At 46.7% G+C, this 22,064-nt stretch overlaps 2 protein-coding genes across 3 annotated transcripts in view; one reads left to right on the top strand and one right to left on the bottom strand.

Moving 5' to 3' along the window:
* The window catches only part of LOC128720888 (protein similar), a 103,798-nt gene extending 84,684 nt beyond the window's left edge, over positions 1-19,114 (top strand). Inside the window, exons 8-12 of the mRNA XM_053814590.1 lie at positions 428-1,095; positions 4,713-5,502; positions 8,277-8,749; positions 18,411-18,531; positions 18,597-19,114. Of these exons, the coding sequence (XP_053670565.1) occupies positions 428-1,095; positions 4,713-5,502; positions 8,277-8,749; positions 18,411-18,531; positions 18,597-19,114 (2,570 nt within the window). The remainder of the gene's footprint in view (positions 1-427; positions 1,096-4,712; positions 5,503-8,276; positions 8,750-18,410; positions 18,532-18,596) is intronic.
* Positions 19,115-20,788: 1,674 nt separating this feature from the next.
* Positions 20,789-21,895, bottom strand: LOC128730841 (DNA repair protein RAD51 homolog 1). Of its 2 annotated transcripts, none has more exons than XM_053823922.1 (2): positions 21,809-21,895; positions 20,789-21,724 (listed from the first exon to the last, which is right to left on the bottom strand). In XM_053823922.1, the coding sequence occupies exons 1-2, from the start codon at positions 21,893-21,895 to the stop codon at positions 20,789-20,791; spliced, it is 1,023 nt and encodes a 340-aa protein (XP_053679897.1). The 2 variants fall into 2 exon arrangements, with proteins under 2 accessions (XP_053679897.1, XP_053679898.1); XM_053823923.1 differs by having other exon boundaries at positions 21,824-21,895.
* Between the last annotated feature and the right edge of the window lie 169 nt (positions 21,896-22,064).

Genomic DNA, 22,064 nt, shown 5'->3' with positions numbered 1-22,064 from the left:
CACCAGAGGCGGTGCAGAAATGGTTCAGTGTTTTTAATAAGTAAGCCTTCTTTACGGCTTCTAAAAACTAAAACATTTCTTGTTTTAATGATAATTTCTGATAGAACTTTCTGTAGAAACTTCCATAAAATGCCTCATGAACAAATAGATTCAATTTCGGTAAACATCCAACGATCGGTCGGTAAAGGCAGCAGAATTGGTCTAGATCGAATGAAATGTTTCTCCCAACTAAAATTAATTCGCACCATTTTGTTATCCTTCTTCCCTGGTTCGCTTCTTCCTCGCATCACGCATTTGCCAATCAATTCGCGCTGGTAAACGACCGCTCCATTTTCGGCCGTGCAGGCCATCACGATCACGAAAAAAAAAATAATGCCAGAACACTCTTAACCGAATTCCCGTTTCGCTCTCTCTCTCTCTTCCCCAGTGCTTAAAGATGAACCGGATGATTTAACGCATCTGGCCCCGACCGCGGGTGACGCATGCATTCCGTTGGAAGAATCCGGCACCTTCTTCAATGAGATGTTCGAGGACTTCATCATACCGGACAGCTACACGCTGCTCCAGGACGAGCTCTGTTCGCTCGACTCGCAGGACACGCGCCTCGACGCGTCCCCGATAACGGTCCAATCCGGCACGGTCTGTATACCGGTGTCCGGCACCGACGCCATTTCCGGCAGCCTATCCGCCGCGTCGGTGGTCTCTGCCGCGCTCGCATGCACCGTTTCCGGCAGTTCCGATGGAACACCGTCCCTGGCCAGCGTGTCGATTGGCTCCCAAACCCACCAGCACAGCCACGCGTCCAGTCCGGGCGCATCCTCGGCCTCGCGGGCATCCATATCCGTCTCCTCATCGCCCGTACCATCGTCCCCGAGCCGGTCACACGTGTCCTCGAACCCGAACTCGCCATCGGGCACATCCGGCCTCGGTTCGTCCGCCTCCAGCACGGTCTCGAATGGGGACCAGCAGCAGGCAACCATCGGCACCAGCGGCAACCAGCACAACGCCTCCAGCAACGACCCGTTCATCAATTACCGGGACGAAGCGAACGAAGTTAGCCCCTCGCCGCATTTACTGTCGCCCGGCATATCGAAGGTAGGTCTTTCGGTCAGAACGAGGTTTGGGGGGAACGTCCTAAATCCCATTACTTGCGACTTTCCCCGTGGTCCGATGGTATCCGCTGACATCGGATCCGATGTCGATAGGGCGTGCGTCTAATCAACGGTGGCCCCGGAGAGACCCGGGAGACCATCGTAATCTAGCCTTTTCCCTTCTGGCTCAGATTCTGAGGTTCGCGACACTAAAGCCAAGAGGCAGACCGGCGCGCATTGGCTCTAGCATGGATGATCACACCACACGGCGTGGCCATAGCGTGTCGTGTAGGTCCGTTCCAGAGCTCGTACGATGGCTTCCCATTTCCGCTATCGCTATCGCGAAACGCCCCGGTCACCTACTGACGGGGACGGAAACCTACGGAGGACGACCAGTACACATACACTTGACCGGTAGGCACGCATACGTCCGCGGCACACCTTGGGCAAGGGTGCCCTGTGCAATTCGCGATAAGGCCCTTACCCACTCACACGATGTCAATTAGCTTATCTTCGGACGGTTTTGTTTATTTCCATCCCAGCCAGCAGGCGGTTGGCTTTGGCGTTTAGTAGCGTTCCGATGCCGAGATGATCGATTAGCGCGGAAACTTCCGATCCGCGCGGTGGACCTGGTTCCATCGGGGGCAATTATGGGGTAATTATGACATGAACACGTCCTCGAATGCATCCATTACGCGCGCAGAGGTTTTCCCGAGCCCATCCGAGCTGACATCTCGGCCAGAGTAATACGTTCTATTTCGGCGCACTTCTGGCACGAGCGTGTTGCTAACTAATTGTATGCGTATCAAAATTCGATTAGCGACAGCTGATTGCATTTCATTGTCAAGACCAGTGCCGGGTGTCGGGTGCGATGTGTGGTCACTGTACGATAGCGGCCGCAAGACCCGAGCTTATCAGGATGGGCTGCAGTTTCTCCAGCAAACCGGTGAAGCCCGCAAGCGCACGCGTTCCAATGGTGATGCCTGCGTTATCAGGCGTTATTTGGTGCGGGTTCCTGGGGTTCGGCCCATGGTACGATTATTTTAGGCTCAATTGTAGGTGATTTAGCGAGCCGCTCACGTCCCACGAGCGGCTAGATGTAATTATACGTGAAGCATAGGGCAGATAGTGTGTGCGGAGTGCGCGTCTACGATATCGCCTGCGATATCTGCCGCTCACTGTTCAATTGGAGGGAAAAAGGGCACACGATTAAGGCGCTGGTGAGTTTGGGACACTTGGTTTATGGACTTCCTAAATGTTGGACTATCCTACGCTTGCTGAAAGTTGTCAACGCACGAGAGGGCGAGCCTCGAGGATATGCTACTAAATACAGCTTAAACGTGATCCGTACCATCAGGAGTAGGACGCAGTTTAGTCAATGTTGTACGTTTAGCGCTCCATTACCGCCAATGGCCGCTGAGAACAAGGCTTGATTGCCTTAACCTACTGTCGCTTAATTTTACCTTTGCTTGACAAAAGCCTGAGGTCCTCCGGAGACACCCGAAGGCTCCCCGGGATCCCAATCCCTTTGTATCCTTCCACACGAACTGGCATTAGCTAACAGCAAACGGCGATACAATTACGTTCTCCCCGTTTTTGTTTGTCCAATGTACCCGCATTGACATCTCGTGCGCAAAAAAAAGAACCCACTTCGTTATTGGACCGTTCTAGATCGTGGTAAAAACCACTCGATTCGTCCGGTTCCGGAGGCGTAGTGCTTCGGACAATTAGATATAATTAATATATCTCGCGGCCGTACCCGACGTTTGCACGTGGACTGCATGCTTCGAGGACGAGAAATAATTAGCGCTGCCGGGTTTGTTTCGGCCGCCGTATTTGTTTTACTTTGTTTTTGTGGTAGTGTTTTTTTTTTGTTGTATTGTTCCACGTTTAGTTCTCCGATCTGTTGTGCGGCCTAGTGGTTCGAGTGACGGCCCCCTGGAACGTTTCGTAGATATTCTTTTCTTCGTTTTACCTTTGTGAAGTGGACGACCCTTACCGGTAGTGTGTCACGTGTGGCAAATTGGCACGAGCGGAACTTATGTATCTAATTGCTTTTATCAGCGCTCCCACCGAGTGGGATGAAACATGACATCCATTTATCACAGAGCTGTGAAATGGTGCCATAGTGCTGGGGAGGCGAAACAATAGTTCGTCGAAGTAATTTGCTGCGCCTCTCGCACAACTCCGACAGGGCAACGGTGCTATCTAATGTTGGTGGCAAACGAACCCCACTATATAAGCAAAATGATGAAAATCACATGAGTTTGCAAGACCTTTTTGTAGGACAGCCTGTTGCCAAAGGTTCAACACTATCCCGACAGCCTGAGGACTTATCAATCATTGGAAAGCTTTTTTTGTACCGCATCAAAATTCGATACTATCTCTCAATTTCACTGTCCCGACATATTTAAATTGCTAATAGCCTTCGGTCCGTGCAAAAAGGAACGTTGCATACCCGAAAAAAGAAATCGATTCTAGTTACCTGCCTCACGTGTGGCTTCCAATGCGACTTGTCGCGCACCACGGCCGAAACCTTCATCATCCCTTCGGAATTACCTGTGAATGTCGCGAAGCAGTCCTCCACCTACACCGCTCGATGGGTGGTGATGTTATCGGTGAACGTTATGCGGCGCCGAATACCCTCGGGGAGCTTAACCTTCCCATGGGGGAATTGCGGCACCTGGCGCTGCTGAAAGCGCACGTGACGAATATTTGCAATTTGTCAGATTCTTGTTCGCTTGTTCGCACCCGTGGAACCCTGCCATTTTGGCCATGCCAGGACCATGTTCTGGTGCTCCACCTCTCGAGATGTTGCCATGGGGAGCTTAGCTACTGTCCTCGGTTCGTAGAAATTCAGCACCAAATGAGCCGAGAGGAGACACACACACACACACGCTGAAGGGTCGCAATGGGACAGGAAGAAGAAAAAATAATATGAAAACCCAAAACCGAGTCCTTCCCCCAAGAAACCGCACCGAAGACGACTACCATTCGAGAAGTTAGGTTACGAGTGCCGAAATCCTCTTAAAAAAAGGGTTACTCGATTTTCTCGACTCGCGCACGGGATGAGAGTGAAAGTTGGCTGCCATATCGTTAAAATTCAGCACACATCGGACACGTGAGAGTAGGGCGGATGGGATTTCTTTCTTTTCTTTCTTTTTTGGGAGGGTGGGTCGTTTGGGTTGTGCTTTTGAGGGCGCACCATCTTCCCGGCACGCGAACAGAACAAACTGCCACCATCAAGGTTGACGAAAATGAAAGCACAAATGGCACGTGAGGGGCTTCGGCTATGACTTTTATTTTCCCACAGTTTTTCCCCAGTGTTCTCGCTACATCTCGCTTCTCTGTGTGGGTTTGGCCACTTTCTTCCTTATCCTGGTGTACACAAACCGGTGGAAGACGCTTCGTTGCAAACAAATCGTTCGTTTGCAAACCGTGCGCGTTTTTTTCGCCCTTTGGATTACGATTTTTTGATTTCTCATCTTCGACCCGCTAGAGGAACGCGCCTGGGGATAGACGCCGGCGTCCCATTTCCGTCGAACGGCGTGTGGGCAAATCTGCAATCTCTAACTCAATTTCTGTTTCGTTTTGCTTTCTCCTCCTGCCTCCCCAACACAGAGTCCTGAAAGCAGCAGCCTGCCGTCGTTGTGCAGCCCGAACGGATCGCTGCCGGAAGACGAACTTGCATTTATGAACCTTAACATGGACGAGCTCGATCTGTCAATGCGCGCCCCGTACATCTCGATGAGCGAAGTGGACGATCTGCCGCTGCTCACCTCAGACGACCTGCTGTGGGGTGTTCCGGCAGCCACCATCGAGGGCAACGCACCCGGCACGTCCATTAGCGCGTTCGGGCTCACGGGCAAGTTCTACATTAAGGACGAATTTCCCGCGCTCGGTACATCGCCCACGCCCACCGGTTCCGGCAGTGGAGCACTGGTCGATCAGCCCACGACCACCGTACAACGGTCACTGCAGGTCGGCAAAGAGCACGGGCTCATCATTGACGTGGCGAGTGGAACCGCTTCCGGCAGCATCGAGCAACCTGCTGCGAACAATGGCAATAATGACAGTAAATCAACGCTGACCACCACAACCCCACCGTCCATCGACTCGAGCCTGGCGGCGCTTTTGTGCGGTGGAAACGTCATCAGCATACAGCCGGAAACGTCCAACCTGTCGCAACAGCACGGCAACACGGTTCTGATAGCGCACACAAACGCCTCGGTGAGTGCTGACCATCAACAGCAGCAACGCCACAGCAACCAGCAACACCACTCGCATCAGCAGCTGCAGCAAAACGGTGCGCAACAGCAGGAGATGGGACCGAGCATCAAGCGCATCAAGCTTTCGGAAGCAAACCTTCTCCAACACTCCATGGTTGTGCTGCCGACAAACCCGAAGCTATGTAAGTTGCGTCCGTCCGAGAACGCAAGCAAGCAAAGAACGGATGGTAATGTTGGCGAAATGGTCGTCGTGAAAGGCGCGAAATATTCTGTACTGTGCGCGTTCAGCTTCGTCTTTTAGCAGGTGTGCCTAAAACACAGGAAGTTGACGCTTTGGCCCTGCGTAGATGTAGCTTGAAATGGTTTCGAAACAGCTAGCAAACTGAGTTCCGAGCCACTGCGGTTCCGCACGATTGTCCGAAACGTGCAGTTGCTGTCGCGATCAATTAACATGCACAGGCTGCATTTCGACGCAGGCTCGGTACCATGCGTCAACGTGAATGTTCGGGAACAGGCACCAGCTCGATGCTAATTAGTAGACAACGCAGCGATTCATGTCAGCCGCGCTAAATGGGGGCACCTTTTCATTGTGAGCGGAAAGCGTTGTTAGTTCGATTGGAAGCTCGCATTAGTTGGGAATCACCGAATCAGGTTTCCAATTGTGCGCTTCGATCGGTAGGTTCGGTGACACCGGAAGCTTCGCGGTTTTGCTTCAGAGAGTGACACAATGAGGAAATTTAATATGCCTTCATTAATGGGACGCGAATCGAATTTGTCGAATTTATCTCAGAATCATATGTGAGGCATTCGTATAGCTCTCGGTACCCCAACCGATCTCCACATACGTTTATAAGCTTTTCTGCGCGTTCAAACCACAGTAGCTGGCCCGGGCTACGCCACTCACCGACCACCAAATGGTTCTTCTGGCTTGGTTTAAACCCTTCCCACCATCACCGCACATCTCAATCCATCCGATAATGCGATGATGATGAACCCAATCGCTTTTACTACGCCACCGCGATACGCGAGCGGTCGCCAAATGTACGTGGGACGCTAAAAATAGTGCCCAAATAATGATGGAGCACTTTGCGAGGGCGCGAACCGGTACCGGGGTACAGGATAGGGGGGGATCGTATCATCCGACAGTAACGTTAGACGAGACATCCTCTTGCATGCATGCGACCAGCAAAAAACACCCACATATTGCCTAGAGCGCGAACACTCCGTGATGCACGGCCGGGGGATTTTCCGGTAGTTCCTCAACTCTCGAGTTTCTTTCCCCCCGATCCCCTTTTGGCTCCCGCCTATCCACCAAGCGATGAGAGGTGTGTGTGTGTGTGTGGGTGTGAGGGCTGTATTTTGTTGCTGAGGTTTGTGTTCTTCGATTTAATTTCCATCTTCCCGGCACGTCGCCACGAGTTTCGCTTTTGGGCGCGTGGGGAGGAAGGTATTTTTAAAAACTCCCACACGCTTGATAGACTACGAGGGTGCGAGTGGGACGGCTGCTATCGGTCCACCGCGTATCGAAATAGGAAGGGATCAGACGAACTTACCCGCCGCTGGTTTACGAAATTTAGCGACGTACCATGCTCGGAAAGCTTCCTATTTCTGTGTCTGTAGCTCGTTGTCTTTCAAACGTAGTTTGTCATCATCACCTCACCTGGGTTCGTGTTACGTAAGACCTGTATCAGCGTATCCTTTCGAACCTGTCACGCTTGAGTCTCCGGTGTCTCCGGTACGGTAGTCTTCCATACGGACTACGGTGGGCGCCGATGAGTGCCGCCGGAGCAAAGCATGCATCTCATCTCGCTGAGTTTTCCACGATATTTCCCAAATGCACGAGTTGCAACGTACCGGTCCTGTTCGCTTTCCTTCGCAGGGACCACCGTTCTACCCCGTTCAGACCTGAGAAGGGAAACCCTCCTGAAGAGGCCGCTTGAGAATGAAAGTGAAAGCACCGGTGTATGGCAAGACAAAAGCGGGTGTATAGCGCGTGATACCGTGACAGTTGGGGTTTTTGCATGGCTCAGAGACGCAGGCGCCGGGGTGGATCGCTCCCGAGGGAGGCGGACCCGGCATCAAAGCCGCCCCGAAGCAGCACGAAAATAAACGTGAAATTCTTTTTATATCGCCATAATGCTCACCCCGCTTCCGTCGCCAGCGCAGAGTCGGCGACAAGTGCAGAACCGCGGCCGAATGGAGAGATAAGCCTTAGCGAATGGGGCGACAGGTTTACTTAGGCTCCTGCTGCCGCTCGAGGAAATCGATCGCTCGGGCAAGAATGCTGCAGGGTGTCTTTGTTTTCTTTGTTTTTTGTTGTTCTGTTTTGGTTTTGCTCCTTTTTGCTCTGCCGGTGGGGAATTTCAACGATATTCCGTTCGCAACGGTCGGGTTTTGCGACGGGGAAAGCTGATTGGATTCCCATGGCACCGCCAGCTAGCCCGCCTTCTTTCTGGCCGGTCGGTTCGCTCGTGGAGCGCACGGTGAAAGTGAGCAAATTGGGGCTGGCGATAAAAAGTTCATCAACACCGGTATTTTTAAAGGGATGCCCCCGCGAATGCAATTTTTTCACGCCGTCAGCACGCAACGCCACCGGACCGTTGCAGTTGTGGATGAGATTGTAATTTATGGCCTGCCGCGTTAAGCGACACATGCTCGTGCTAGCCTTTTTTATGTTTTCAAACGTTTTTTTGTTTCTTTTTTAAAGACATATTTCAACGTTATATAAAGACCTGGGCCTGAAAGAATAACACGCATTTTCGTGTATGATTTTTCAGTGGTTATATCAACCATGGATTGTAAATTAATACTTATTGCATGGAACTTCCACTTAATGCAACAGTACAGAATATTAGTGCCCTTGCGAAGCCGCCCCGAAACGAACGAACATGAGAACGCAATGCAGTTTTATATACATCAGTACCCTTTAATTAAATTTGCTCACATTCCATTTTAGGTGACACTTGGAAATTCGACGACCTACTGCAGCTGAACGGAGCAACAGTGAGCAACAATGGCAAGACAAACATGCCACTAGCGAGCGCATCGCAAACGAACATTATTGCGTCCTTCGTGACGACGGCTGGGAAAAAACCAACCGTCGCCGGTGGCATAAATGGCAACAATAAGCGCACCCTAAACGGTGGCAGCGAATCCTCCACCGAAACCGGATCCGGAAACACTTGCAAGCGCCTCAGAGCGTCGAGTGGGGCTTCCGCCTCGACGTCCCCATCGTCGGCTCCACAGCTGTTACAACAGCTAATGGCACCGTCGCCGATACCGCAGAAGCTCAAGTCGAAAAGCCGGTCAGCGCAAGACGCCACCGGCAGTGGCCGCTGGCCCAACGGTCAGACAGGCGGCAACGGCGAGCTGCTACAGGAGCAGTCCGGCAACTCGGTGCTGATGAACCTGCTCGTCAGTGGTTGCGATGTAAGTGCCGGCTACAGTTGCTTTCCCCGCCCCAGCAAGGCGGCTAAAGCATAGTAAAGGGCCGTTGCTCGTTGGGATGATTTGATGAGGAAACCTTCGGAAACGATGCCGCGAAACGGTGCGCTTTGATGTAAGGTCCTTCGCTCAAATCAACCCAACGCAACTAGCGCACGAGGTCGCAGAATAGGCGCAAGCTAGGTCGTGGAGGGAAAATCGGAAAATGGTAAAAAAATGAACGTAGACACAGGGCGATGCGTGCGGAGTAGCGAAGTGGAAACCCAATTACTGTGATAGTTGATATAATTTATAGTTTAATGGTAAAGAAACAGAGACTAGCGGCAGAGCAAGGCGAACAACTGGTGACAGGATGTGAGACAAAAATGGTTCTGTCGTGGAAATGGTTCCTCTCGTGGAAGAGGACAAAGGGATACATTCAAAGAAATAAAAACCATGATGGAGAAAAATTGAAATGCAACATACCGTAGTACAGCTCAGTGCGTGGGTGCCATTGCCAATGGGACCCCCGCAGCTGTTTAGATCCTCGACAGGATTTTGCCTGTGCGATGTATCGTTCGCATGTTTCGGGTGTTTAAGCATATGTTTTCATGTTTCTTCCTTAGTTCGTGAACGAATGTTTGCTCCCTTTGGTTGTCTTTTGTCTATTCAGTCCTGAGACTAATGACTTTGAAAAGAAAATCGCCTAGTTTTTTTTTGTTTGTTTTGTTGATTGTTAAATAAACATCTGTTTTACTTTTGTACCGTTATTCTGTTTATGTTCATTCACAACATCGTTTCGTTGTTCATAGAGCTTGCTTAATTCTTAGTTCCTTACATTGCTAGTTCGTTTATGTTATGGCTTTCGTGATAGTTGGTTCGATTGCGTTAGCGTTAGTGTTTGTGATGGTATCGGACAAACAATCCTCCTTCACACGCGCCCAGTAAGCAGGTGGCGAAGGAAAAAGAGCGAAAGAATGATTTGTCAAAGTAACTTATTATTTCTTGCTTAACGTAAATAAATGAACAAAAGTTACGCACGACTTCCAATTCTCCCAGTGAGATTGGAATGGAAAAAAACTCTCGCCTAGCTCGTACTCTCCACCCGTGGACAGGAACTCCTGTGCACGTGTGAGCGAGGTTCGAGATGGGGGAGGGAAATTTCAGTCGTTTGTTACAATTATTCGTGAGCTCCGAAGGTACAAAAAACATTACAAAAGAATGAGAGAGAGAGAGAGAGAGAGAGAAAATACAAAACAATGGCAAGAGCGAAAGCAGAATAAAGATTCAAAAATCGTTTCGCTCGCGGTTTTGCTTCGTTTGTTGTACAAAAGAAAATGGTGGAAGCTTTAATTCGAATGTGGTTTTTTATGGTATGCATATACAATACAGTTAATGTAAGTGACAAAAAGAATTTTCTTCTACCTTTGCAAGACACCAGAGGATTCAAGCCATTATATTCTTGCAAAATAAATCTATATTTGGAGTAACTTCTCTATCGGAGTCCCATTAGTAAAAAAAAGAGAGAAAAAACATGCTTTTATAGCTAACTTTAAAGCAAGATACAGTACGTAAAAATATGTATCTCTTGTTTCGATCATTTCCTTACCACCACTACGATTTATTCGATCGAGTTTTCCTACTCAACAAGCTCTTTAACTACGCCGTCTGCATTGGTTAGTAGTGTTAGGTCTCTTTTGAATTTAAAATCGTAAGTCGTAAACGTTATGTAGACATCCAAGTCCAGTTCTCGCGTCGTTCTAGATCGCTGACCGCTCCGACCAATCGGAGCAGTAAGGAAACATTTGGCATAAAGACTCTAGCCGCTGCTCGGTTTACTTGTCAAATCAATTATCATACATGGGAAGTTTGCGGGCTATTTACTGAAATCGGGAATGGAAGGAGCGAAATACGAGCAAGACTGCTCGCAGAGGTATAACACAATAGTCATAGAGCAAGTATAAATATTTAAAACAGGATAAAAGTTCATAAGTAACAACTCCTCGTTACTCTGCGCATTAAAGTACTAAATGTATGTAAGAATATCTTTGTATAAAAACCAAAAAATAAATAAAAATTACCGCCGATTCAGACTGCGGCGATGAGTGGCGAGCAAGTAATCATTCACATAGAACAATAGAGCAGCATATACACTATTGAAACAATATAAATATACATATTTATATATATATATTATCAATAATGTGTGAAACATATTACCTCTTTGAAACAAAAACAAAAAAATTATAAACGAATACAACACGCAGAAACGAGACAAATGTAAGGATCAAACTGATATACCTCTGATGCATCAAACAAACCAAGTCATACAAATCGTAATCGAAATCGTACAACGGAAGAGTAGTCTACCAGGTAACGAACCGTGGCATAGATAACCGCATTGGAGCATATAATAGTGATCGCGACCGGGTTGGAAAGCGGAATGTGTATTTAGCAGAAAATTGCGGTGGCCAGTTGAAGTCGAAAGGTTTTTATGAACGCTAGCCAAACGAATTTAGCTTCCCCCTTCCGGGTACATTCTACCAGGCGCCTCCACCAACCGGCAACAAATACCAGGAGCCTCCATTGTGCACTTGAAGCCCTAAACCACCTGCCATTTGATCGTTTGTCTTCGTCAAGTGTTGATCGCGTGCATCGGTGACAACACAATGGATACATTAGCATTCAAAAATAATTCCGAGAACAACATTGCACGTGGTTTTCTGGCATCAGCTGTACATTTGGAATCCGCGTACGATCAGTTTGCAATGAATAAAGCTGTGTTTCACACGCGCTTGATTAATGCTGATAGTATCGGAAAACTACAGCGCATATTCCAATGCCATTATCGAACCTAACGATGCTGTTTGTAGATACCTCAAGATAAATGGACAAAAACAAGCCAGAGAGATAATAGCTAACCATATAGCACACGTTGACGCCCAATGGAACCGTAGTGTGGTGATATTTCATTACATATTACGGGGCCATTTTTCATCTTTTCTTTCTCCGTCAAAGAGGGGTGTGTCTACTGCCGATCGGATGCCGTAAGCCATTCGAATGCAGCCATGCAGCTACTGGCAGCATGTGAATGGCAGCGGTTGAACCTGAGCGGGGTACCGCTATAAATAGCGCCAGAACGTACACTTCTTCCCAGTGTTATATAATTAGCGAAACGTTCTTCGAGCGTTTCTCCCTCCACACCGAGAACACGGTACCGTAGCGAGGTGATGCAGCTCGCCTGCGACCTTTGGCGTTGTTTTGCAGTGCAGCTCTTCGTGCGGCCCGATGCATACCACTTGACGTGTTCCGTATGGTCGCTAAACTGCGTCGCTAAATTTGCGAACCGTGCCAACAAAACTCGTTACTCGCGTACGAAATGGCGTCGTTTGTGAGTGAGTTTCCCCGCGAAAACGCCCCGGACCGTTGGGAGTAGAATGGCAACATTCAATTCAGGCCCGCCGATTCGCCTGCTATGCTTCATTCATTTTGCTTTGTTTCAATCACAATGAAACACATTCAACTGGCCACCGGCAGCGGAGTGTCGGATGAACGCGCTGTACACGGACAGTGTATGAAAAGTGAGGCTAAGCGTCACGCTGAGACACCGAAATATCAAGCATAATTCCGGCAATAAGTCACAAAACAAACGTTACAATAAGCTTTAAAGTTAATTACGAAACAAACAAAAAAACTCGTCTTACGATACTCTAGATGGAACCATACAATATAATCGAACGAAATCAAAACTTACTACTAGTTGTTACACAACCCAATGAACCCCTGGTCTTCTGGTCGCGCTAGTTGACTGTCGAGCAGAGAAAATGGGGATATATATATTATAAAGTAAATACGCGTACTGATCGAAACCGGCCTCTCCGAAACAATAAAAAAAACTAAATCGAGTGTATTGGCTGCCCGCCAAATACCCGCCCGCCATGTGTAATGCGATGGAATCAACCTTACACGAGGTGCAACCGCACTGCTACTTTACATTGAGCTTGTTTTCTGTTTCGTCTTTTAGTGTCCACAATCAGCTGGATGTAAATGAGATGATCCTCGTCGTTAGCATACAGTTTAGACTCACAGTTAGCTTCACAGCTGTATTCATGTTGCGTTTGGCATGAAGACGAATGCTAACGCAAAAGTACACTTAAATCGATGCTAGTGTAGTCGTAGAGCCATAGAGAGATAGAGGGAAAAGTAACAGTAACATTATTATTACACATCGTCAATATCAGTGAATTAATGTAACGACTTTTATGGATATAACGGTACGCATTTCCATACCATTAGCGCGTATCGCTGTGTAGCGCATCTAGCGTAGAGGTGAATATCGAAAAGGACAAAAATCACAGTACTACAAGACAGAGCCTTGAAGCATGAACCTCACGCAAACATGCGGCGCAATGTAAGAGTTCAAAATTCGTTCAAAATTACCGCAATTAGTGTACATACGCGACGCCACGGCCCGGAAGCCAGTGAGCGGATGTGTCCAGTCATATTTTTAGGCCCAAAGCGTGCACACACAGACACACACACACATACACAATTGGACTGATATTTTGGATAAGTTTTATGTTCACACCTAGTCACACTTCCGCGGCCCTCCACTCCACGAAACCAGCCAGGAGGTGTGCGAAAAAAAACGCAAGGAATGTGAGGATCGAAAAATTAGCGTTAGGAGCAAGACAAGCGCAAGATGGTGGACGAGTTAAGGATTCACGCAAGGTTGTTGGTGTTGTTTGTTGGAATAGTTGTAATGTTGGCAAAGAAACAAAAGAGGAATCTACTTGTTAATGGAATCGTGGCAAATACTAAACATGGCTTATGGAACGAACACTGATATATACATAAACATATATACATATATCTATATATATATATACAGAGAGAAGGAGGCACACCAATTGCTGGTATTGTTGTTTTACATGTTGTTTATGCCGGATCAGATCGAAGACGGAGAATTTAGCGTAACACCAGGGAAGGATCACACATCGAGGAGGGCAAAAGGAATCAAACATATACATGTATAGATTAATCAACACCATCGTGCATACGAACACGCTAGTCAAATTATGGCGCTGCGACTTCCGCGGAAGAAGCAATTCCAACCCAAAAAAAGCCAATGACATTCGGTTCATTATCTTTTTGCTTCGTGCCAGCGAATGTTTTCAAGTCCCACGAAACTCCCCGATTCTCACGGCTCCGGGTGAATCCTTCAATCCTCAGTACAAATCGTTCTTATTCCGTAAGCATGAATTATTTAAATACCTCCATTTCGGTACAAGACATAGCTCAATTCGTTCAGTATGTTGTTAATGCAGGGAGAGAGAGATATTTATTGTCGTTTTGGTAAAGCTCGCGACCACTGGATGACTGGAGAGGGTTTTTAGCTGATGAGGGTGTTACAATTATCATAACTATCATCCTGTTTAAGCACAATCCGAATCCAGCGGAATCCTTCACTGTCGATTCCGCACCCCGAACCTCTTTACAACCAAGCACAAATCGGCCCGACTGTGGTCGGGTTGTACGTTACCGTACACCCGGACGGATTTTACTCGAAAAGAACTGGATACAAACGAAATTTAAATGGAAAACGTTAATAAAATACAGATGTAACCGACGGGACTGCATCACAGAAATTAAGCAAAAGAACTGATTAGACAAGCCAAGGCAAATTTAAGCGCGAACGGTATTGATCGCGGGTGGTTGTTTTACTGTTGTATATTTGATTATATACGTAAAGGTGCAAGCATTGCTGCAGGCTGGAATTTTGTCCCGGTGTCGAAACACCGGGAGAGCCGGAACCGTGGCAAAGCAATGGTATTAGTTAGTGAGCGAGCTCGGCAAGGCACGAGGAAGGAAGGGAAGGGGAACAGAGAGAGAGAGAGAGAGAGAGAGAGAGAGAGCAAGAGAGAATCAAACAATAATTATGTTGGCCATATTTGGCAGCGCCGGATTCGGATCGTTTTGATCAGCTTTCGAGGCGAACGCATCCATAGCCATAAAAAAAAATGCGAAAAATTATCCTCTGACTCAATCACACGATTCAATTTCCTCTCGCGTTCTGTTAGAGTGCGAGCTGGAAAAAATCAAACAAATCGCTCAAACGAGCAGCGATGCAATGAAGTAGAACCACCGACAAAAAAAAAGCGAAATCGAACTGAATGCGGTCCAACGAGAAAGGCCAACTGGAGGGACTGTAGAATGGCTCGCGCTCGAAGATTGGAATTGATGGCCCCCTGTTGGTCGAGGCACAGATCAAGCTGGTTCCGTCCCTGGTTAGGTTTTGCCGCTGTTTTGTTTTTCCCTCTCCCCTCCAACCAAAATGCCCCCCGTGATCCGCGACCGAAGGTTCTTTCACCGAGAGGCAGACAGGGAAGAGCAGCTCGCGCTTGTTTACATTTTCGTACGTCTTTTAATGGAACTGGATCTAGTTTTAAATGTGAGCAGCAGAAGCGCGTTACACAAGCTATACAAAATCTACCGTTTAAAGGAATAGCATACATAGTTGATAGTCGTTTTTTTCCTCTTCGCGATAGCTAAGCTATAACATACAAACGAAAAATCAATGCAACATTCATGGCAGCAAGGATTTGTTGACCTGCATGAACGGCGTCGCGAGGTAGCCGGCTGCAGGAACGAAGAAAATAAGAACTCGCTATCTTAAATGTGTCACCATCAACATAATAACCTTAAAGCAAGCCGTAGCACGAGATTGGCAATTAAAATTACCAGAAAAATTAAAGTATAAAAAATTAATGAATCATATACACACACACACTCACACACATCATCGGGGACTGAGTGAGGCGCGTGCATTGGATGGCTTACCACCCGAGAAAAGCCAACGGTGGCGGTGGCTATTCGAACGATGCGTCCGGTGATGGGCGTCCGCGAAAATTACTCCCAAAAGACTTGTGTAAGAATAATCATATAACTAGATCTGTAAGCTGTAACGTTGAGCACATATTTGGTGAATATTTTACCGACCCGAAGAAAAAAAAACGGAACAACAAACAACAACAACAACAACAAAACATGGCAATGGTAGACGTAAGTGAACCGTCTTACGAAGGAAGAACAAAAATAGTAATAACCGCGCAATAAACGATCTAACTTTTAAGAACCAACCCACTCGGATGAAGCAAACGATAATCGCCAACAAGAAGTGAGCAAAAAGAAAAAAACTGGAACGCAAAAAAAAAAGCATAACTAAACCAACAGCAATTCACACGACGAAGCAAGTAAAGAGTGAATTGAGCAAACGAAACAAGATGAGATAAAACATAAAATACACCACCAGCACCAGTCGTCTCCAACCCTCCCGACACGGAACTGACCGTTTGGGTGGGGGTAAAATTGTAGAATCGTGTACGAATTAATCTACCGCTATTTTGAAGCATACATAAAATCCACTTACGCTACTCAATCGAACTATCTCGTTAGCAGTTTGTGCAAACAAATAAAAATAAAAATCGGCTAGGACACACTAGATGGAGAAAGACAGACAGCAAGAGAGAAAGAGACAGAGATAGACAAAGAAAGGAGGTTGGATGTAGGAAGCGTCCGCAACAAGCCAGATTAGAAGAGGAATCGTATCGAACTTGGGAGTTGGGGATATATGTTAGGAGATGCGAAAGGGACGAAGATAGGGGTATCAACCTCTGTTGGTGCATGCAAAAAAAAATAAACCCGCAAAATAAACGAACCAGAGAAAAATGATCAATTGCTGTCCAAATGGTGTTTTCTTTTCCCTTCCTTTAGTGATGTTGTCAGTTTAAATAAATTTACATTTCCTTTAACAGCGTCTTAGTGACTTGATTTCCGCCGGCAGCACCATCCCTCCAATCGCCAGCATTCGTCCGTTAAGCGTATCGCATTAATCGCAGTAGGCAGTGGAGGCGCCTGGTTGCGTCTTAATCCACGCAACACGCGTTTTCTCATGCACGTTGTCCAAAGGCACACGCAAAATGTAGGTCATGTGTCATCCAGACGTCACGCAAAGCCGTCGCTTCCTTCCGGTGGCCCACAAACGGTGGCTCCTTCGATCCATCATTTGGGCTCGATAGTATTTCATCCATCTTGTCGTAATGGACTGCCCCGCATCCGTATCATAACTCGACTTGCGGCCGATATTTTTCGCGTCGGTTTGCGATCGATACGCGTTGCATTTCCCTTCAAACGCGACGTCCACGTGGTGCGATGGGTCGATGACGTCATTGCGGGAAAAGGACACAATTTCCGAAGCACCATGCCACGCGTTTAAGCGGATTATGAACGCACACATCTTCACCGTGGTGTGCAGGTCGTTGGAAAAGCAGCATTTCACGGTGCTTCTTTCCCGGGATTGATACTCCCACCGCCTGTTTGTTCTTTTCCAGTGCGTCTGGTGGGGTTTTTGCTTTTCTTTTTTGTTCTTTCGAATGACCGAAGTACGGGTTATGTAAGTGGCGGGTGTCTCGGCAACGGTAACAGTCACGGCTCGAAAGGGTGTTGAACTTTGCCCACGTGCACAGTTGCTGGTATGGAATCAGTGATTTTTTTTTCTATTTTTTTTCACGTTTCCATCGCCGTTCGTTTAATTTTTTTTCGTACGTTTTTTGCTGTACGTAGCTGTGCGTGCAGATGACTTTTAATTTAAGCAAGCTTCAAGAAAGATGTGCCGTTTGCTTTCGTTCGAACGGCATGATTTCGATGATCCATCGATAATATATTTGGTTGTCATTCAGTGGCTATAACCGAGTATGCCTGGTATAAGGTAAAAATGGAAAGGCAAAGGGAAGAAATGCCCTTAGAAATTATTCATTGACGGCTCATTATGAGTGGACCGTACTGCTATGCCGTCCTACGGAATATATAAAAAAAAATAAATGCCTATGGCGCGGGGCTTGAAACATTGCGTCAGCATTTAAACTGTAAAGCTGTTTTTATTCTCCCCTTTGTTTACTTGGTAACTGGCACAAACATAATGATATGCTTTGAAAATACAATTTTGTTTTCATAAATTGTTTAAAGATGTTTAACATCTTGTGCGATGGTTTATTCAGTAGAATTAACAGCATTAGTACACATGAATGCCATATACAAACAATCTATACGCCATATACAACGCTATATACAATTTTTCAAGAAGATGAATTTTTTTTGAAGCATTTTCATGAGAACTTACATAATCTATGTTCGAAAAACAAGGGTTCCTTGTCAAACAAGCTCATGCTAGAAATTGTACGAATTAGTATTGAATAGAAACACCTTGTCCAAAATTATCCAAATAATTTGGAATTTTCCCTATCAAAATATACCTCATTTTAAACTCCTCACTCTTTTAAAGAGATTTTACTTAGAGACTGAATCACTAACAAAATGCTCAAACATGAGAAGAATTTTAGCACTGCCGGCGAACCGCTGAATGCTATTAGAAAAAAGCTTTTTTATTTCATTAAAGCCATCTGTATGATGGCTTACCGCTTAAAAGGTCACTTATCGGACGAAACATTCTTGCGTTGCTGGTGCTGTGTGCGGAAAATTGTTCCTACAACGAAGCGCCTTCTCAAACATCACAAGGAAGAGGAAAGAAAACACCACTTCGAAAGCAATTGATCGTGTTTCGTTCGCTTCTCAAGCTGTTTCTAATATGATTCTTTTTTTTTTTTTACAGAACACCGTTCCGTTAACGCCACCAGAAATACTGATCGAAGGTGCGCTTCCGGACCAACCTACAGGTTCTGCCAACGCCATGGAACGCAGCAACAACGCCGCCGATGATATGCTATTCAGTCGTAAGTTTGAAGCTCTGTTCGTCCTTAGCATGGCTCTCATTTTCTGCCATTGCATCCCATTCCAGTTACGGACGACGACGACACTGGGGTGTTGTTCAGCTCCGCTAACCCACTGATCGGTGGTCAAGCTCTTCTGAACGACACGATCGCTCGTCCGCTCACCATCGAGACACGTGCTTGTCCGGTTGTAGCCTCCCAGAAGCCAGGAGCCAACAGCATCGGTACGCATCCGTCAGAGTTCTCGACGATCGTCTCCCCTAGCTTGCTGACACCGACCGACCTCGAGATCTGGCGCGCCATCCAGCAAGGACAACTCGACCCGAAACAGCTTTCTTTATCGGGTTACTACGGCCACGGTGCCACCGGAGGCCACATTCCGAAGTCACTCGACTGTACACCGACCGCACAGCTGACCGGACTGCTGGACGACCCGGCTGAGACGAATCTACTGGCGACACTGGACGGGTTGGGTGACCTGGACGTGGGAGGTTTGCAGCAACAGCAGCAGTTCATGGCTACCGGTGCGTTCCGCGCGATTTCGGCCTACGACGAGGACGGCAGACGCCAGCATGGGCTTATTTGATTGTTGGAGGCACTTTAAGTTGTTTTTAACATCTCTTTTACATCAGGTCCAAAGGCAAGTGGATGTTTTTCTTCTTTTTTTTACTGTTTTTGTTCTTATTTTCTGTTCCCAAATTATTCTATTTTCTTCTTAGTTTGTAAACCTCGTGACACAAATCACTGGTTTTTTAGTTGCATTAATTTTTTTTCAACTATTCAGTCGTTACTCGAGAGTTTCTTGCTTCTTTAGTAAGATGAAATCTACAACCACCCGCCCATAATACAAGAGGTTTCAAAACAAGTGAACGAAAATGATATTGTCTAGGGTGTTTGCATTCGTTGCTTAATGTATTTTGCACCAAGAAAATAGTTTTTTTTTGCATATTTGTACGATTGTGGTGGTGTTTGATGCACGTTTCGTGTTTTACCCCATTTTCATCCCTCAAATGTTTTAGCCAGTAATATGATAAACGAATAAAACCAGAAAAGTACAACACACTAAACCCGCACTTTTGAGCATACGAACTATTAAATCGAACACTCTAGCTGTTAAGGAGGCATTAAGATGCCGGCAGGGATTTTACAGGCGTACGTCGCATTGGCGGTACAGTAGTAATAGTAAAAAACCGTCCATTGGCGGAAGTATCAATAGAAAACGGGTTGTAGAGGAGAACCAATGCAACGTCGAAAAGTAAAACACAAGTACAAGTTCAGTTCAGTTCAGAAGAATACCAGCGAAATATGCATTTATATGTGATTCCCCCTTCCATTGCCCCGTCTCTCAAGTGTCCATAACGTTCAAGAGATTCAAAGTTCAGAAGAGCCATTGTGTTATATTACTTTTTATGCAAATCGTATTATGCATTTCAATAGGGCGGATTTTTGTAGCGTGCAATTGCATTACTATTACACATTTCATTATCTACACCGGGCACTGCACAACTACGACGGTTAAATTGCATTACAAATGAGCAAAAGAGCTTATTTTACAGGCTAGTTATAGAAATCATATTCGTATACATACTCGTAACGTGGTGGTAGAAAGACATCTATTAGTTAATCTTAGCTGTGTGTCTTATCTTTTATGTCACAATTTTTTCGGTTTTTGTTATATTTGTTTCAAATTTTCTTAAAAAAAAAAAGAATCATACACAGTAATACAATATCGGTAGTTGTCGTAGTGTTAAATCTTAAATTTCTTTGCATCGGTACATGCTATATCTAAAATGGACACTTTTTCTATGGAACCATACAATAAACGCTATTTAGTAATAAAGACGAGCAAGTTAAAAACCACTTCCAAACGGACTCTCCGTTTTGATCCTGGATAGGATGACAACCGTGCACCAGTTGAACAATATTAAAATTGAGGTGGATAATCTATTCGTTCTATTTTACATGAGCAACAATCCTTTTACGTAGCTTTTTTAACTAACGGAGGCCATATTCTATCACTCTCCGACTGCTCCTATTTCATTGAAGGACATTTTCGAAAGTGTACAACCAAGTAGGCCTGGTATGAGGCCAGAAACAGCAGGAAATGTCCCGTGTATTGTAAACTGAGCCTATCATTTACGTTCTTTCTTTCACAGAATCTTTAAGTGGTTCAATGATTTAGTACGCCTCTTTATACATTTTTTTAAAATCTTATTTTTAATAACTGATTAGCAAAAAACACACTTCTCCTCTTGAGCATTCACTCCTTTACATCGCCTATCCCGTCCGGTTGGATCGCGAATGTGGCCTCACTCTCAGGTAGACAAGGCGAGTCATAGATTTTACAGATTCTCGCTTCCCCACGGCCCTTCCGAAGGTAGAGGCGCGTAGTCGATGCATGCGCTAAAACGTTGCCACCAATCGGTTTCTTCGGATCCGGATTGAACATGGCCGCGCCATCCACCTGGGCCATAACCTGATTCGTGATCAACACCGCGACCCCAAACTCATCGGCTAGCCGCAGCAGCATACGCATGAACTTGCCTAAATGGGCCTGCCGGGGTGCAAGCTCACCGCGCCCAACGTAATCCGTCCGGTACAGACTGGTCGCACTGTCCACGATGATGAGCGCGTATCTCGTTTCCACCATCATGGCAGAAGCCGTCACGAGCAGCTGGAGCTGGTGGTCGGAATTGTAGGCTCGTGCGTACGCCACGTTATCCAGCACGTCGGCTCCCACCATCTTATACCGTTCGGCTGTGGCCAACAACCGTTCAGGGCGGAACGTTCCTTCTGTGTCAATGTACAGGCATTTGCCCTCGCCACCATTCTGGCTGACCGGTAGCTGGCAGGTTACGGCCAATGTGTGGCACAGCTGCGTTTTGCCGGTGCGAAACTCGCCAAATAGCTCCGTGATGCTGCCGGTTTCGATGCCGCCTCCAAGCAACTTATCTAACTCTTTCGAGCCCGTCGTCAACTGCACGATATCCGCTCGCTTCTGGAACATCTCGGTGGCTGTCACAAACCCCAACGGAATCAGTTTCGATGCTTCCCGCAGAATAACGTCCGCTTTCGCCTCCGATATTCCCTTGATCGCTATCAGTTGCTTTTTCGGTGTGAACAAAACCGATTCCACGGTGTGTAGTCCGGCTTCCGCAAGTTTCTTGATATCGCCACTTGTGATTCCGCCGCATCCCTACGAAAGCAAACCCATCAAAAACTGTCTCACATGTATGATCACGCTAGTGATAGGATGCGTGAAAGTAACTGGATGACTTACCTCAAGCCTGCCGACCAATATCGGTCCAAATCCCACTTCATCCTCCACGGTCGAAACGGATTGTAAGGATTTCTCCATCTGAGCCATTTTTTGATCACAGCAACACAGCACTTGTTATTGATGTGGTTTACTGTTGTTCTGTTTTGATTGCTGCGGTTCGACGAATGTTCGTAGTTCTTTGGCGCTCTTTGCTATGTCTATTGCTATTTGACACTTCTCACACTAATTCGCCTTGTGACCATTACGAAATCAATTG

The sequence above is a fragment of the Anopheles nili genome, chromosome 2, assembly GCF_943737925.1.
Source record: "Anopheles nili chromosome 2, idAnoNiliSN_F5_01, whole genome shotgun sequence".
NCBI classification, from domain to species: domain Eukaryota; kingdom Metazoa; phylum Arthropoda; class Insecta; order Diptera; family Culicidae; genus Anopheles; species Anopheles nili.
Note: the sequence above shows the minus strand (reverse complement) of the source record. Positions and strands in the feature narration are given on the sequence as shown.

Excerpts from the sequence above, each read along its gene's own strand:
- LOC128730841 (XM_053823922.1), bottom strand. The coding sequence starts at position 21,895 with ATGGCTCAGATGGAGAAATCCTTACAATCCGTTTCGACCGTGGAGGAT. Across the intron at positions 21,725-21,808 it reads TATTGGTCGGCAGGCTTGAG|GGATGCGGCGGAATCACAAG; the intron begins GTAAGTCATCCA and ends TTGCTTTCGTAG.